The sequence below is a fragment of the Acanthopagrus latus genome, chromosome 4 (assembly GCF_904848185.1).
Source record: "Acanthopagrus latus isolate v.2019 chromosome 4, fAcaLat1.1, whole genome shotgun sequence".
NCBI lineage: Eukaryota > Metazoa > Chordata > Actinopteri > Spariformes > Sparidae > Acanthopagrus > Acanthopagrus latus.
The window spans coordinates 19446741-19462104 of NC_051042.1; the positions used below are offsets into that span (position 1 = coordinate 19446741).

General features: G+C 39.8%; 1 protein-coding gene across 3 annotated transcripts; it reads left to right on the forward strand.

The window, feature by feature from the left end:
* The first annotated feature begins 12292 nt into the window (after positions 1–12292).
* Positions 12293–15230, forward strand: terb2 (telomere repeat binding bouquet formation protein 2). Of its 3 annotated transcripts, none has more exons than XM_037094512.1 (7): positions 12293–12533; positions 13711–13792; positions 13886–14025; positions 14317–14375; positions 14459–14526; positions 14620–14711; positions 14938–15230. In XM_037094512.1, exons 1-7 carry the CDS (start codon positions 12455–12457, stop codon positions 15042–15044), a joined length of 627 nt encoding a protein of 208 aa, XP_036950407.1. In that variant the 5' UTR covers positions 12293–12454; the 3' UTR covers positions 15045–15230. The 3 variants fall into 3 exon arrangements, with proteins under 3 accessions (XP_036950407.1, XP_036950405.1, XP_036950406.1); XM_037094510.1 differs by having other exon boundaries at positions 12298–12533; positions 14314–14375; XM_037094511.1 differs by having other exon boundaries at positions 12299–12533; positions 14314–14375; positions 14623–14711.
* Positions 15231–15364: the final 134 nt, after the last annotated feature.

Genomic DNA, 15364 nt, shown 5'->3' on the forward strand with positions numbered 1-15364 from the left:
TCTGAGATACCTGGAAGGAAGTCTCTTCTCAGGGTAGCTGCTAGATAAGAGCGGGTCACCTTCCTAGCAAGAAAAGACCAAGGTCTCACACTTGGCGGGGCCGTTTCTCATCCTGACAGCATCACACCCAGCTGCAAACCAACACACCGGAGATTTCGGCAAAGCCAGCTCTGCACCAACTACAACATCATCCACAAATAGCAGAGCTGCCACCATGTCACTTAGCTTATCCAGTTGAGCCCCCTTGTCAAGACTTCCCAGCGTATCTTGGATGTGTCTGACTCCATGCTAAGCAAGCAGGCAGAGCTGTCAGTCAGTGTGAACAGATATGATACGACTTGCAGTATCTCCCACAAGCTGTCTTTGGATACAGCTCTGTAAGTCCTCTCTAAATCTCATAAAACACATGTAGACTAGATTATGAAATTCCTGAACACATCACTGATCCACTGTAACACAGCTAGAGAAGAAGCCAAACTAGATTCAAACACTCCTCGACCTCAGTCCACGGATAATGGCCAACAGCAACAATAATCAATTAACTGCTTGAGTCATTTATCATGCACAAATATTAGCTGGTTCCAGGATGATTTTCTGTCTGCTCCTGTTGTATAGAGTAATAAATGGTTTGTCTTTCACCGTTGGTTGGACAAAGAACAATTGGAGATGTCACCTTAAACAAAATATTACAGAGCAAACAGTTATTTGATTGAATTGAACTGGTTGACATTTTGGGAAATACGCTCATCAGCTTTCTGGATAAGAACGTTGACACCACTATGGCAACAAGACTGTTAAGTTCTGGTAATAGGTTTCTGATTGTATACTTCCTATCCACCATACTGTAAAGACAGTTAGAGGTGCCACAATTTTTATTATAAATTTAAGTCAAGCAATAATCACTTTCAATTTTGGCCATTGAAATCAAAAGCAGAATCAAAGATTCTCCCAGTATTTCTGCTATTCTCTCCACCCTCTTGGGCACGTCCAAAGGAAGAAACAAACAACCCTGAACTGAAGATGATAAAGCCAGTTTACCACCAGCCTTCATCTGCACTTCCTGTGTGCACAAAGACAATAAACAGACTTGTGCTGGATACAACTGATAGTGTGTGAGACACTGGGTTTATTTTCTTTTCTAAAGGGGATCCTTTATTGATTTCTTTGAGAAGAGGGTTTACTCATGGGTGAAGAACTGTACTGAACTGAAAACATTGCCAAAGATCCTTCATTAATTTGTTTGGAAAGAGGGTTCACTCGGGACAAATGTGACAAACAAACAAACTGAATGACTGTCTATTGTTATTTATTGTTGAATCCCTGAAGGGTATTTTTTGTTCAACTCCAGAACCTTTATTGCTGATAAACATTATTTGATCTGCACAAAGCCACCAGGATGTGATCAAGGTGCTGTACTTTTATATTTTCAAAGAAATAATTTGGCATGAAAACAACAACTGTCACACCCCTAATAAGAGTGTCAATAAAGAGACTATCAGTTTTTTTTTTTTTTTTTTTAATCTAACTCCTGTCTGGAAAATGCCAACGAAGGACTGTCCTTACTGGAGGGTTGCAACTTCTTTGTCATCACTGAGGTCATCAACAGCAAGTTAAAGTTTCGCAGTGATCGGCGCGTGATGAAAACATAAATGACCTCAGGTGAACTGGTGGGCCATTTCAGTCACGGGGGGTTTCGACCATGGAGTGACTCAAGCTGTATGTTCCTGCCCTACAGAGGCACGAAGAGCAGCAGTCAGAAACACTTTAACCAGATCCTGCATGCAGACCTCCAGTCAGCCCGTCCCCGGCTCTCGATGCCTCGTAGGGGAAATCTGCATCAGTAACACAAACTGGCAGATTGGTCTCAACAGTTTAGAATTTGCCACAATAATCATAGCCTCGGCCTTTCTGCTATTTGGCCTTGGCAAGCAAGAGAAAACTCATATAAGCAACCTTATACAAACAAGAGCATATTTTTAACTATTAAGCTTGGGCATTCCTTTTTTTGCTACTCACTGTCGCTATTATTGCAAATGATCTCCTCATGAATGTTTGTACCAGTTTCACATAAACTGAGGCAGACAACTTAATTAATGCCATGTCGGGGGCCTATTACTGCAGAGATACAGTTTAGGTTTGTTCCGTTTGTCCCCTGACAGCAGGGCTACAGAGAACAGAGATATGAGTTTAAGAGACACTGCCAAAACACAAGTTGTGTGAGTGAGTGTTATAAGAAGAGGACGGGGGCCTGTGTTTAGACAGGGGCATCCTGTGCTGGTGAAACAAGAAGGAAGAGGTCTCGACATCACAGCGTCTCGGAGAGGAAGAAAGAAGCCAGACGTCCAATAATATTCTTTAAGTTGTTCATGCCATTCTGTTTACATCGTCTCATGATAAATGGAAAAACGCTCCAGTCAGTTTCAATTTCGGTGGTGTTGTGTTTGGACTTTGTTAACATGAGAAAAACACTTTTCAAATATTTAAGTGGCTGTTAATCATTAGTAGTAGTGTCAGCTCTCGTGCTAATATCCCAACAGCTGCAGTATACCGGTGATCTAAAATCTATGAGAAAAATGACTGCTAATAAAATGTCAGTGCAAAAACGATGATTTGGATACAGCCACAGTTTCAAAAGAAATATCTTTATTCATCACATACCATCATACAATATGTAGTATAACCCATCCCAGAGGAGCAGTGGGCAGCCAAATTACTTTGCCAAGTCCAGATCCAAGCCAGTGCCTTGGTCAGGGGCACTGACCGGAGAATGAACCTTATATATGTTATATATATATGTTTTGATGGCAGGGGAAAATGGAGCAGCAGGATCCAAGGTGAGAACAAATCACAGCATCAGAAATGCCCAGCTAAATGTGAGATCTGAACCCAGCACCCGTGAGGCAGCAGGGCTAAACACTGTGACACCGTGCTGCTGTACCGTATCTGTAACTCTTCTTTTTTTAAATTCGACATTCACTCAATCCTTGGTAATTTGCAGATAAAAAAAGATTTCAATGGTCACATAAATATTACATTCAACCTTTCATTCCAAAACCTAGCAGCGCATGAAAATATTGTAATGTAGCCTGCTCAATATAAAACTGATATGAGCCATTCTGCTTTTGACACTTTCTGCACATTTGGCTGATGGTATCACTCACTAGTAATGCAATTTATTACAGTTTGGGGCACTCACAAGAGACAGCTTAAAAAAGGCACAGCAGAGGCTGAGATATCCAGACTTTTACTACACTGACTGTAAAGAGACCTTTATGTGTAAAATTGATGGAGAGCTATTATTCTTTTTTATTTTTTCTCCTTTCCTTCAGTGTTTTATAGCTATAGTCTGCACCAACAGAAGCTCCTCTCTCCCACAGAAAACTCTGCTCCTGAGATGCCTCGTCAGTTATCCCGCCTTTATTTCTGTGACTTTGTGACATCACACCACATCATCATGTCTAACCACCATGTCTGTCATTTGCATAATGTGGGCCTGGCAGCTGGTCTGGCTCTTAAGAATTGATCGACCACAGCTGCTCTGTTGGTGTTGTTAGTGGTGCTGGATCAGGCATGTGTGAGCTGACCAATCAGAGGAAAATGGGAATTTGGGAGGGAGTGCTTAAAGAGACGGGCGCTAGAACAGACCGTTTCATACAGAGGGTGAATACGTTTCTGTAGCACTGGACAGTATGAGAAACTGATGGGATGATTGAGCTCTGAAGGCAGTCTCTTCTAGTAGTACCCCAAAATGAAATTATTAAGCTGAAAAGGATCACACTATGTCTCCTTTAAGTCACTGAATTAGGACTTCTACTTTTCAGAAGTCATTTTCTAATGTCACATTGCTACTATTACTTGAAAGTACCCTGTTGAGTTTTTGACCTCAACAACTGCTGTGAAACAGTTTACTTTATGAGTACATCCCCATTTATGAGTGCATCCCTAGGTCATTGATCATCAACATTTGCCAGTATGCACAAATAAAGCTAGATAAGAAGAAGAGCCGCTCAAAAAGGGTGTTGCAAATGTTTCATGAGGAAGGAAAGACATCAAGGACACAAAGAATGCATTTGGTGAAAGATGACTCTGGCATGTACACATAACTTCTGTTTGTTTACAAGAAATTGCCACAGGGCACCTTTAAGTAAAAGATATAAATGCGTCTTGCACTGCTGTCCATGGGGGAGCAAAAGCAAGACGTTCTATGAAATATAGGCTAATAAACACAGAGAGAAAATGATGGGCGTAAAGTGAAACAAGAACGGGAATTCAGGTCATTAATCCAGCTAGCTGGTGCTCAGCGGGGTGTTAACCCCAGGGAGCAGCCATTTCTTAGTGGTGCCATCCTCCAAACTCCAAACGATGACTCATCGTGGACCCATCGAGGGCAAATAACATTCACACATGGTCTGGCATCGCAGCACGACAGTCCTTGGTGAGACACAAACTTAGCTACAGTCAGTCAAAAACTTTGATTCTGTTGGCAGTTCCTGTCTCGCAGGTGTCCTCTGTTCAAATACATCTTTCACTCCGTGTGTTGCCTAACAGAATACCTCTGTGCAGCGGCGCCTGTCCAAGTGCACGTCCATGTGCGTGTGCACGTTCAAGTGATGCATGTATGAGTCTACAGTACATACTTGCCTAAGAGTGAGTCTGTTCTCCTCGGGGTAAGCCTGTGGAGCCTGCGACGTTTCCTCTCACCCTACTGTCAGGCACTGCTCAGCTGTTGCCTGCATGGCTTCTTAACGGTCTGGGGAGCAATGTACCCTCCTGTCCCTCCTCAGCACACCAACACACCCCGGTGACCCCAGCCGGAGCGAAAGGTCAGCACAGAGCCCACAGCAAGCAGCGGAGAGGTCACTCTGGAAAAGTTTCTTTGTCTCCTCTACTTAACTGAGAAACAACTGAGTCCACAGAGCTGTGAATACATTTTTGCAATATTCAAACCATTCAGTTTAGTGTGAATTATTGTTTTATTGGATGAGTGGGTTTGATAGGTTAGGTCATAAGTCATGACATACACTTGTAGTGATCATAGTAAAGTTCTCTTCTGTAATTTGCAGTACATCAAATTGAAATGTGTTCAATAACGTCAAATTCAGTTTTAATCAAGTTCAGTGGCAAGGCGTCTTGAAATGTGCCTTGAAGAGACTGTTTTAAGACTTCTGGTCTCAGCATGTATCACACTTTCACAGCAGGTCCGACAGACAGAGAAGACATAGAACCACGAACACCTCTCTGTAGCTAACACTGTGCGGCAGCTTGCTTAATTATCACATTATTATTACGGCTTGTGCATTCATATCAGCTCAAACTCGGCTATGAATCACAACCAAGACGAAAGTTTGAAAAAAAAAAAAACATGCAGGAGAATTTGCAGATTTTGTCATTAAAGAAGTCAAATATCGAGTTAAGTCGTAACACAAATTATAGTTACCATGAAAGTAGGACAAATAACTTTTACAATCTATGACAGTTCCTAAAAGCAGATGGGAGATATGGATGCAATGTGGTTTTGTACCGCAATACTGTTTATGGATAAAATAAACAAAAAATACTGCTTGTTGTTTAACTAATCCAGCTATTTACATACCCACTGAATCAAATACCTCATCAAAAATCATATAACAAGAGCCGACAGCCACGCAAACGGGTCTGTGAGGCTGTACTCCGACACAGCTATGCATTGACCTAAATGCTAACGTCAGCATGCCAGACATGCTCACACTGACAATGTTAAAGTGCTGTTGTTTAGCAGGCATTACATTCACCGTCTAAGATTAGCAATTCTTAGCATGCTATTTAGCACTGAAGGCAAAGTACAGCTGAGGCTGATGGGATATTTCTGTTTTCGTTAAAGGGTTAGTTACCACTGTATGACAAGTATATATGAGGGGGGGGGTATAGTGTCAGTATTTGTCTTGTTTAAGAGTAATCACATTTTATCTTACACATATGAAAGTAAATTAACTGATTTACAGGAACATTATAATCATATAGCAAGACACAGAGAGGTGACTGCTGTCTATATGCACACATCCAAACAGCAAAAATAATAAACCTGCACTAACATTCAGCATTTTCAGTCAGACATCACTCATCACTTGTTTCAAGCAGGGTCACGACTAACAGGTCTGAGAGTGACGTTTGGAAGTTTTTTCAAAAAAATGAGCAAAACAAATTTTCAGTGCGAGCAAGGCAACATTTAACAACTGGCTCAATAATGAACCATTTGCTCATGAAGTACAAGGAGTAAACAAACACAGACGACAGGCAATCTCTCATCAAATCCCCTGCTAACAATATTAGCACATGCCATGTGATACTAACAGGATGAAGATCAGAGGGCTCCTGCTAAGCCCTGTAGAAGAGGAAGGTTCCCGCGAGTGGATAGCATCTATCGAACTGGATGGAAACAACTGCGAGAGTGAATAGTGAGATAAATAAGAGATAAATGCAGAAAGCGCAGTGGAATTGATGGCTGCTGTGCAAGGACTTGATAAGAAGCACTCAATTATGGAAAACACTTAAAATGCTCCTCTTCATATCGCCCTGTGTGACACCCTCCTACTGTACAACATTTTCCTCATTTGTGCAACTACTGTCACGACCCAGTCTGGGATCTCTTTGAACCGAATCAACTTAATGTAAGCGTGCGATAATGGAGACCCTCCATGTTTCCAGTTAAGCAGTGGACACTGCGGGTTTACCGATCCATGTTACAGGTTAGTAAGTGAAAGAGACACTACATCAAAGATGAGGCTGAGAATGAAACCCCGTCCTGCGGTGGCCTTAATCCTTCAACACCTGCGATGTGAAGCGCACTCCTTTGATGCTGTTGGTTCAGCTAGAGAGAAAAGAGACTTGATAGGGAGACAGAGAAAGAGAGAGCGAGCGAGCGAGAGAGAGAGATGGGGAGATAATAGACTGCTCATTTAAAACTGAACTAAAGTGAATGCAAGTTAAGTTGACAGATTGGTGCGTGGCGAGCGAATCAGCTCTTCTATAACTCTTCAATGATATAACTCGGGGGAGGTTTACTGCTCCATCTCACTGACAAAGCACTGGGGGAGAATGCTGACTGGCTATCTGCTGATGTCTGGAACCAATAAATATATAAAATTCAAATCCAGCAACAACTCATGAAGACACCAGTTGTCATTGATCTTGCCTGGACATTATTTTATAGGCCAGAGCTCACAGCTCCCGCTCGTACACAGTATAGAAATATCTCCACAGTCCTTACATGTACCTCTCGCTACATGCTCACTGCTGTTTGTGCTGCATTACTGTTTGACTGTCATGGTTATGAATAAAGATTTTTTTTTTTTTTAACTGAAGTGAATACATGGTTGATAAATCATAAAAAGTAGTTTTTTTTGTTTAATCAGGCTGCTGTGTTTCATGAAAAATCAGATGGATGAATCAGTGTGCTGCGTTAATTCCCCTGTGAATGTAGCCTTCACTTCACTACCAAAACCATCCAATTAAAATGTATGTTAACAGTGTGTGTGTGTGTGTATATATATATGTATATGTATATATATATATATATATATATATGTATATGTATATATATATATATATATATATATATATACAGTATGTGTGTGTGCACATATATACATTGATTTTTTTGTTTTTCTTTCCATTGCCTCCACAATACTTACACAGGAATACACCCAACAAATAAGAACAAGGACAACAAAGCTCGACAAATGAATGTAAAAAAATAAAGAGGGCTAATATGTACACATGTATATGAACAACTAGGTTCACAGGTGGGGACTTTTGATGTAGAAATTCGCAAAGGAGTCCAAGGCAAGCTGAAACCAGACCTACCACATCTCTGTAACCGAGAGGAATCAAAATGGAGAGAAATGTATGTGATGACATCACAGCTTTCATATTGTAGCACAGATACAAGAGTTGCAACGACGAGGCAATTGACAGAAAAATGGATCAGAAACAAATCTCATTGTGGGGTTGCAGCAATGCAACTTTTTAAGGTATAATGTGATACAAAAATTGATATTTACCATATTATGTGCACAAAATATGGCAAAATTCTGAATGAAACTGCTGAAATGTGATTTAAAACAAGATTTTGTTTCAGGCTGCTTCATAGTCATGTTCACACTTGTCAAGCATGTCCATAGCCTACACCATCCACGATTACTCTCAAGCTCAACTCAAACTGCAGTAAAGAACCGAGGCAGGATGAGAAGTTCAAAACAACACAAATGTCCAACAAATTACCTTAAGGATGATTAGGAGAATATTTCAAGCAGCTCTGTTGAAACTGAAGATGACAACAGTGATACGCTAAAGGGTCCACAGAACCTGCTAACGTTAACAGCAAGCAGCACAGAACAGTACAACCAGAACGTTTCTGCAGAACCACAAATAAGAAAACTGAATGTTTCTTGATGTTGAATGTTCCATTTCACTCTTGTGCCAACACTTACACTCTGGTAAATTTAAGGCACAAAGGCCAGAAATCCTGACAAAAAACCCCCAGCTTGTTTTGGTCACCAAAAAACAGCTGGAAATATCCCCAGGTGTCCTTACAAACATCCACTGTGGGCCTCGAGCTGTGGTCGGCCATTTGCCAGCCTTCTTGGCTTGTAATACCTGGGCTGAGCAGTGTAGATAAATGACTCAGCGCACTTATATCGGTGGTACCTAGAGACTATAATATTTTATGAGATGGTACAGGATGTCGAGTTTGAGACATACTGTTCTAGGATACCAAAATGAATATATTTGTGTTACGGGTCTTTGTTGTTTGGTAGAGATATAAAGATGTCACTTTGTGTGGAATATTGTGACGGGCATTTTTCACTATTTTCTGTCATTTTTATAGAACAATCAATCAGTTTTATCTCAGATCTCAGAATGCACTAAAGCTGACCACCACCACCAACAGCAATATCACAACAACAATGGCGATACAATAATCTAGGCTACCACACAATGGAACAATATCACAAGGGACCGGAGGAGATGGATGATCCTGGGGTGGCCAGCTCTGCCACCGCGGGCCATTCACTGTGTCCAGCAGGAGGGAAGCTGAAAGGACAAAATCAGCACAACGGCAAACAAAAGGCAGGAAGAGGACACGTCCGGTGATTTTTACATAATTCAGATTATGTGAATTATTCCTGGACATCAGAGGACACACAAACCACCCAACAGGCCGGAGTCAAAGAGAAGAGCAAGCGACATGTAAATGTAACAGTGAATGAATGCACTGTGATAACACCTCCCCAAACATGAAACATTTAATTAAAGCTGCAGCTAACAATTATTTTCTTTTCTCCATCCGACAATCCACAACCCCGCGGTATTTCATTTATCATCTCATGACAAAAGGACAGGAGCAAATCGCCACTAGTTGGCATCATTTTCTGTTGACACACAGTACTTATCCGAGTTGCTTCAGTGCTTCATTTAAATAGGGCTACATGCAATTCTTTCATTACAGATTAATATGGTGACTAAAAAATGACAACCCAAAGCAATTAACAATGACAAAGAATAGAGAAAGAAAAACAAACCCTCACATTTGAGAAGCTGGAACTGGAACTGAATCTTTACGTCATAAATGACTGAAATGATAACTGATTATCATTATTGTTGTTGATTCATTTTACGTCATCCACTTATCAATCAATTGACTTTTTTCAGAACACGTAAAATTTACAGTACGGGTGCAAATTTTTCATTTTGAATTTAAATTGTGGGCTAAGTTAAAATATAAAATAAAGTAAACATCACATTTTTATTGTTACTTACATACATTTTCTGATACCTGCATTTGTATCTAATTTTGATTTATTTAATAAGCAAGTGTTTTTAATGTGTAAAAAAGATATTTTTGATGTATGTATGTCCATCTCAGCACATCTAAATCAGTTCAATACTTATGATTATGATTAAGAGGCACATTCTAATGTTTAATAAGGTATTTTTAGCAAAATGTTAACTGATCAGAAATGATTTCCACACACAGTAAATTCTACATTCCAGAAGTGCAATCCTGCTTTTGTGCAAGGAAAAAAAAAAATGTAACCAATAAGACCATTTGACACACTATATAATAAAAAAGGTGTCGTCGACAGCTTTGATCGATCAACAACAGTTGGGTGATGATTTTTTTTTTTTTCTCTGCTCCTGTAAAACCTCGGTGCCTGTACCACCAAACCGGCCCCTCCTTCTACTGCTTTGTTCTGAACAGAGCATGTTGAGGGGGTTGGGTGTAAGAAACAGGGTGTGGCTTCCCTGTTGTCATGGCAACAGAGATATCCCTGCTTTGAACCCCATCAACCAGTCGCCAGTAGTATAGAGTGGGAGAACGCTGGCACATGCAAAAAAAAAAAAAATTTACAAATATGCATGAAGCCTCTGTCACACAAACAAACAACCCACAGAGCTGAGTGCCTGCACATGGAGGAGATGAGCACCATGGCTTTTTCTGAGCAGTTCCTGAGACCTGTGATAACCTGAGATAAAGCCAATACTACCCCCCTTCAGTGACAGAGCGATAGGCTCTCCGGTTTCTCCAAGTTCAAACATGCATAGCCCATCACTTATACCAGCAATACCGCTGTACAGCAAATATCTCCCCCTAATAGGCTGCCGCTGTTATAAAACACAAGGTTACATGACATTATGAGGCTCCGTAAAAACAGGAGTCAACGGGTACTCTGTGTGCATCTGTGGGACGTGATGAGCGCCTGACCTGCAGACAACCCCACGGAGGAGGTGGTAGAACATAAAGCAGAGGAGCTGATGTCTCCACACTGCCAAAAACTGCCTGTCAGTATGTCAGTGGTTCAAAACAGCCTGTACACGGACTCTGATGTTATTTAGTACGAGTGAGATTTGACAACAAGAGGCTGAATTTACCTCCAACAGCCATCAGACACTACAGCAGTACCAGACTGGAAAACTGCTTACATATATATTCAAAAATAAACCAGTTCACTACATTAGATATGCAAAGCCCTTGTGCACTTCCATCAACTGAAAGCTACAACCATTATTCAGTCCCAGTCCCTCAGCAAACAGCTCAATATCACAGTCAGCATAGCATTGCTTTCCAAACACAGCTGCATTCAGAAGATATGAAAACACACTTACAATGGAGCCCCAAAGTTATTCAACGGCAGCTGCACTAATGAAATGAAAAAAAAAAGGGCTTGATCAATACCATATTTTACTTCCAACATAGTGTTAGACCTAACTGTTACATGCCATATAAAATGGACTGTGATAGTCACATAATGTATATGTTAAAAAATATTACCATCTGGTGGTGAAATGTAGAACTGCATAACACTGCTGCTGACCCAGATGGGTGTCAAGGGGAAAAAAAAAATCTTAAAAAACTGGAGACTTAACTCAACGACTTCCATATGTTTCAAGTCAGGACAATATTGAAAATGTCATTCATAGTCACCGAAGCTCTACTGAATTGGAAAACTATTGGGGGAAGAAACCTATGGAGGAAAGAGGGTCTAAATCAAATTTCAGGGACATTATTTTACTTTTTTTGGAAAACACACAATGTGAAGTCAGTAGGAGGTTATAATTATCCAGAGGCTTTAACATTTGCATCTTTGGCTCCCAGAAGCATCTTGTGTGAAAGAAAAACAGTAAATGTTACAAAACAGACACCAAATGGCCTCTTAAGTTTTCATAATTCAATGTGCATTTCCGTTTTTATTGAACCTTTGACAAGAAAACCTACCTTTTACCGCTGCCCATTCCCGTTAAGTTAAGCTAATTTGGCAAACAAACCAGATAAAGCCATAATTATTCTTAGAAAACTAACAGGATTTTTCTTTTAGAGGCTGTGATTTAAAGTAGTGGGATTTTTTTGGGGGAAAAAGAAACCTAAAACATAAACAGCCCAACAATTAGTCTCCTAAAAACTTAACATCCAAATTTTAAGCTGGCTAACCTCAGGAAACCCAAATCATCATCTCACCAGCCTCCATCACTATTCACTTAGCTTACTTTGCTAGCTAACCATCTAAGACCCATTTTGGGAAAGGAGACATACGCAGGTTATTTTTTTTATTTGGAGGCTGGAATTTTAAATTGTACAAGTTTAGAAAAAACATATAACATATACAAACGAAACATTAAACAGCAAGCACAAGCACAAGCTTGCAATTAAGCACCATAACAGCCAAGTATTAATCTAGCTAGCCTCAGGCCTTGCTTACCGTTTGATTCGTCGTCGATCCCTCAGAATTCCGACAGTTTCTGACAACACTTAAATGCAGCAGAGTCGTTTGCGCGCGACACGACAGACAGCAAGGCAGCAGCAGCAGTTAGCAGCTCAAGCTGCCTTACAGATAAAGCAGGCTAGCTGTACATTAGAGTTACTGCGCTGTTATTTTTTACATCTACAATCATTAGTTGAAAGTAGCTGACAAGGCTAATGAAGACTGTCGCCATGTTTAGGAATAAGTCTGCCTGGTTCTCCAATAGTGCACCACAGGAATGTCAGAACTTTTGGGGTAAGTGCTGTTAGCTAGCTAGCTGTTAATCTATCATCAGGTCAAGGTGTACAGTAGCCATTTTTATTTTAGTTAGTAACCTAATAGTTAAAATAATCTCCCACTGAATCATGTTAACTGAATTTATTAACTTGGGTAGTTAGTAGGTAATATAATGCTTACAGGGATGCTGTGACTGACATTATGTTAGGTTAATGTTATGATGAAACAAAGATTAAAGTTATATTTTAAAGGATAATAGATACAGTGCCACTAATCAAGATTAGGAATCGGTGCTTCCTCAATGACAGCCAAGGCCTAAAGATGTGATGTGCTTGGTTTCAGCCTCCTATTAGGTTCATAATGATTGTAATCCATCCATCCATCATCTGTACACATTATATGTACGCCGCTTAATCCTCTGCAGGGTCGCGGGGATGATTGTAATGCCTATTCCAATTCATAGAATTTCAATAAATATGTCAGCATAACAGACTGGTGTAGTTTCTAGCCTTAAAACCTGGAAATCAGTTAGCATTTTTGAACATCTGGTTCCCCGGTCCAAAAAAAAAAAAAAAAAAAAAAAGCAATTTTTGAATATTTTTTGGGTTGAATGCCTGTAATATGGTCTGTGGTTACAACAGGCTTAAGGTATTTTGACATTTCGTTCTACAATATAAAATGCATCATTAAATGTCTCTCTGTTTAATAATAATGTGCTCACAAACATGGCAGTTGTTAACAAGTGGATAATGAGACTAGAGAATTTGGTTACAAACTATTTTAACTTCAACTTTGCAAGTTGTAGATTTATCAGTTTACATAAATCAAGTAGAGTTTTTGTGTAATAAGATGCCTAGTGGTGGTGATATTTAAGTCCTGTGACTGTAGTGTAGTCTGTTCAAGGCCTGTTGTTAGCTTTTTACCTCTAGTGATTTAATTTACGCTTCACAAAAGTGGTTTTCATCTGTGAAGATTATTTTGCTGGAAAAAACATGTAAGCATCAGTAAATTATGTTTGCCACAGATATTTCTTCAACAATAATCCAAAATCTCACAGGTTTCTTGTCAAGGGAACCAGGGCGATTCTAAATTCTGGGTTAAAAAAAAAAACATAATCGCTATCCTCTATGCATTTAAGTTGGATTTAAACTCAGTTCGAGCTGGCATTTTGGTATCAATAACATTTTTCTTGTAGTTTTGGAGGGTGGGACCATTGCTGGTTGGAGAACAGCAGACTACCTCTTCAGCAAGGATGCTACATGTCCTGACACTCTAAGGTGAGCATGTATCAGACCCAAAAAGCTGCACATTTATCATCTAGAAGATCATTTGAAGGTCATTTTCCCTTCATTTCTGTTTCTTTCTTTCAGGATATTTGAAAGCAGAGATTATCTCTGGAACAAGGTGGTGGTTTTTCACTGCTCGTTTCTGTCTACCTGTGAGAAGAGGAAGAGCGGAAAATCTGTGTGTATTGGTCATTATGTGCTGCCTCCAGCTTCAGTGCAGGAAGGTGAGGAAGACGTGTTTATTGATTTGTTGTAAACCATGCAAAATCAGTAGTTCCCAGCCTTGGAATCTGGACCTGTAAGGAGATCCCACGATTAGTCTGGAGGGTTACAAGATGATCAACAAGACAGGAAATATGACATAATTTGTTAAATACCTGATTGTTTTACCTCTTCTGACCTCAAAACTCTTCAGAGGGAAGAGTCATTCCTTAGATGAACTTCATTTAAAAGGAAACATTTTTTTTTTAATTACTTAACTCGTTCCATGTTTTGTCTGTTTATCATTTAAGAAGTGAGGAACGTGGTTGGGAGGTTGATTTGGGAGTGTGAAGACGAGCAGTCAGTGGCAGAGGTAAGTACACTGGGATGTAAAATTTACACAAAGGCAGATCATGTAAATTACTATAAGCTGCTTAGTTTAAATCTGTTTTTCAGGGTTCCCATAATAGTTTGAGTTGCCAGACAGAGGATGAGCACAGTGGAGGAGAAGCCGGGACAAGCAAGTATGTCACTTTTCCTAAAAATGTTTTGAATCAGAGAGCTCAAAGATATTGTAAACTGTCCCACAGCTGATTTTGCCTTTGACACTCTTTAAGCAGCTCTGAACCATGTGACACAGACTCATCAGGATGTGAAGCCCCTCTATTTGGTCATTTGCGGGATTATCCAGTTAGCAACATATTCACAGGTGAAACATCATTAATACTTTCATAATTCCAATATTGCTGTTCTTTGAGTTAATGTCTGTACTTGTTTTTGAGAAGATAAGAAGTGATGATTAACCATATTGAAGATGTGGTGCAATCCATATTTTTAAAAGAGAGTCTTCTGCAGGTATTGGAAGAAGTATATTTTGCATGTTCTGTGTGTTTACATGCTTTTTTATTCTGGTGACTCATTCATTTATACTGCAGGGTATGTCAGCATGGACAACCTGCAGAAATATTCAGGTGATCTGAGTGATTTCCATCCTGGTTGTGTCCGATGTTCCAACTGTAAAGGCTGTTTGCCACATCTGTAACCAGTCGTGCACTCAGAGACAAGAGTGTGGAAGAAGAATAAACATCAGTTGTGGTATTAACAGTCACAAGCAATACTATATATATTATACCAGAAAATGTGTTATTTTGTTTTTATTAAGGTTGCATTGTGAGAATGTATTATAGATGTTTACACTGACATGAATAAATCAGTGTACCAAGGCTAATTTTGATTTCATTTTGTCCACATTATTTCATTGTCTGTTTATTGTTTTATCCCTCTCACATAGTCACATTTTGTTCCAGTTGCCCAGTGAAACTGAAATAGGTAGATGGTACAAAAGGCTAAAATAACAATTTC

Coding starts and splice junctions, on each gene's coding strand:
- terb2 (XM_037094510.1), top strand. CDS start 12,455: ATGAAGACTGTCGCCATGTTTAGGAATAAGTCTGCCTGGTTCTCCAAT. Junction 13,793..13,885: donor ACATGTCCTGACACTCTAAG/GTGAGCATGTAT, acceptor TCTTTCTTTCAG/GATATTTGAAAGCAGAGATT. Junction 14,376..14,458: donor ACGAGCAGTCAGTGGCAGAG/GTAAGTACACTG, acceptor TCTGTTTTTCAG/GGTTCCCATAATAGTTTGAG.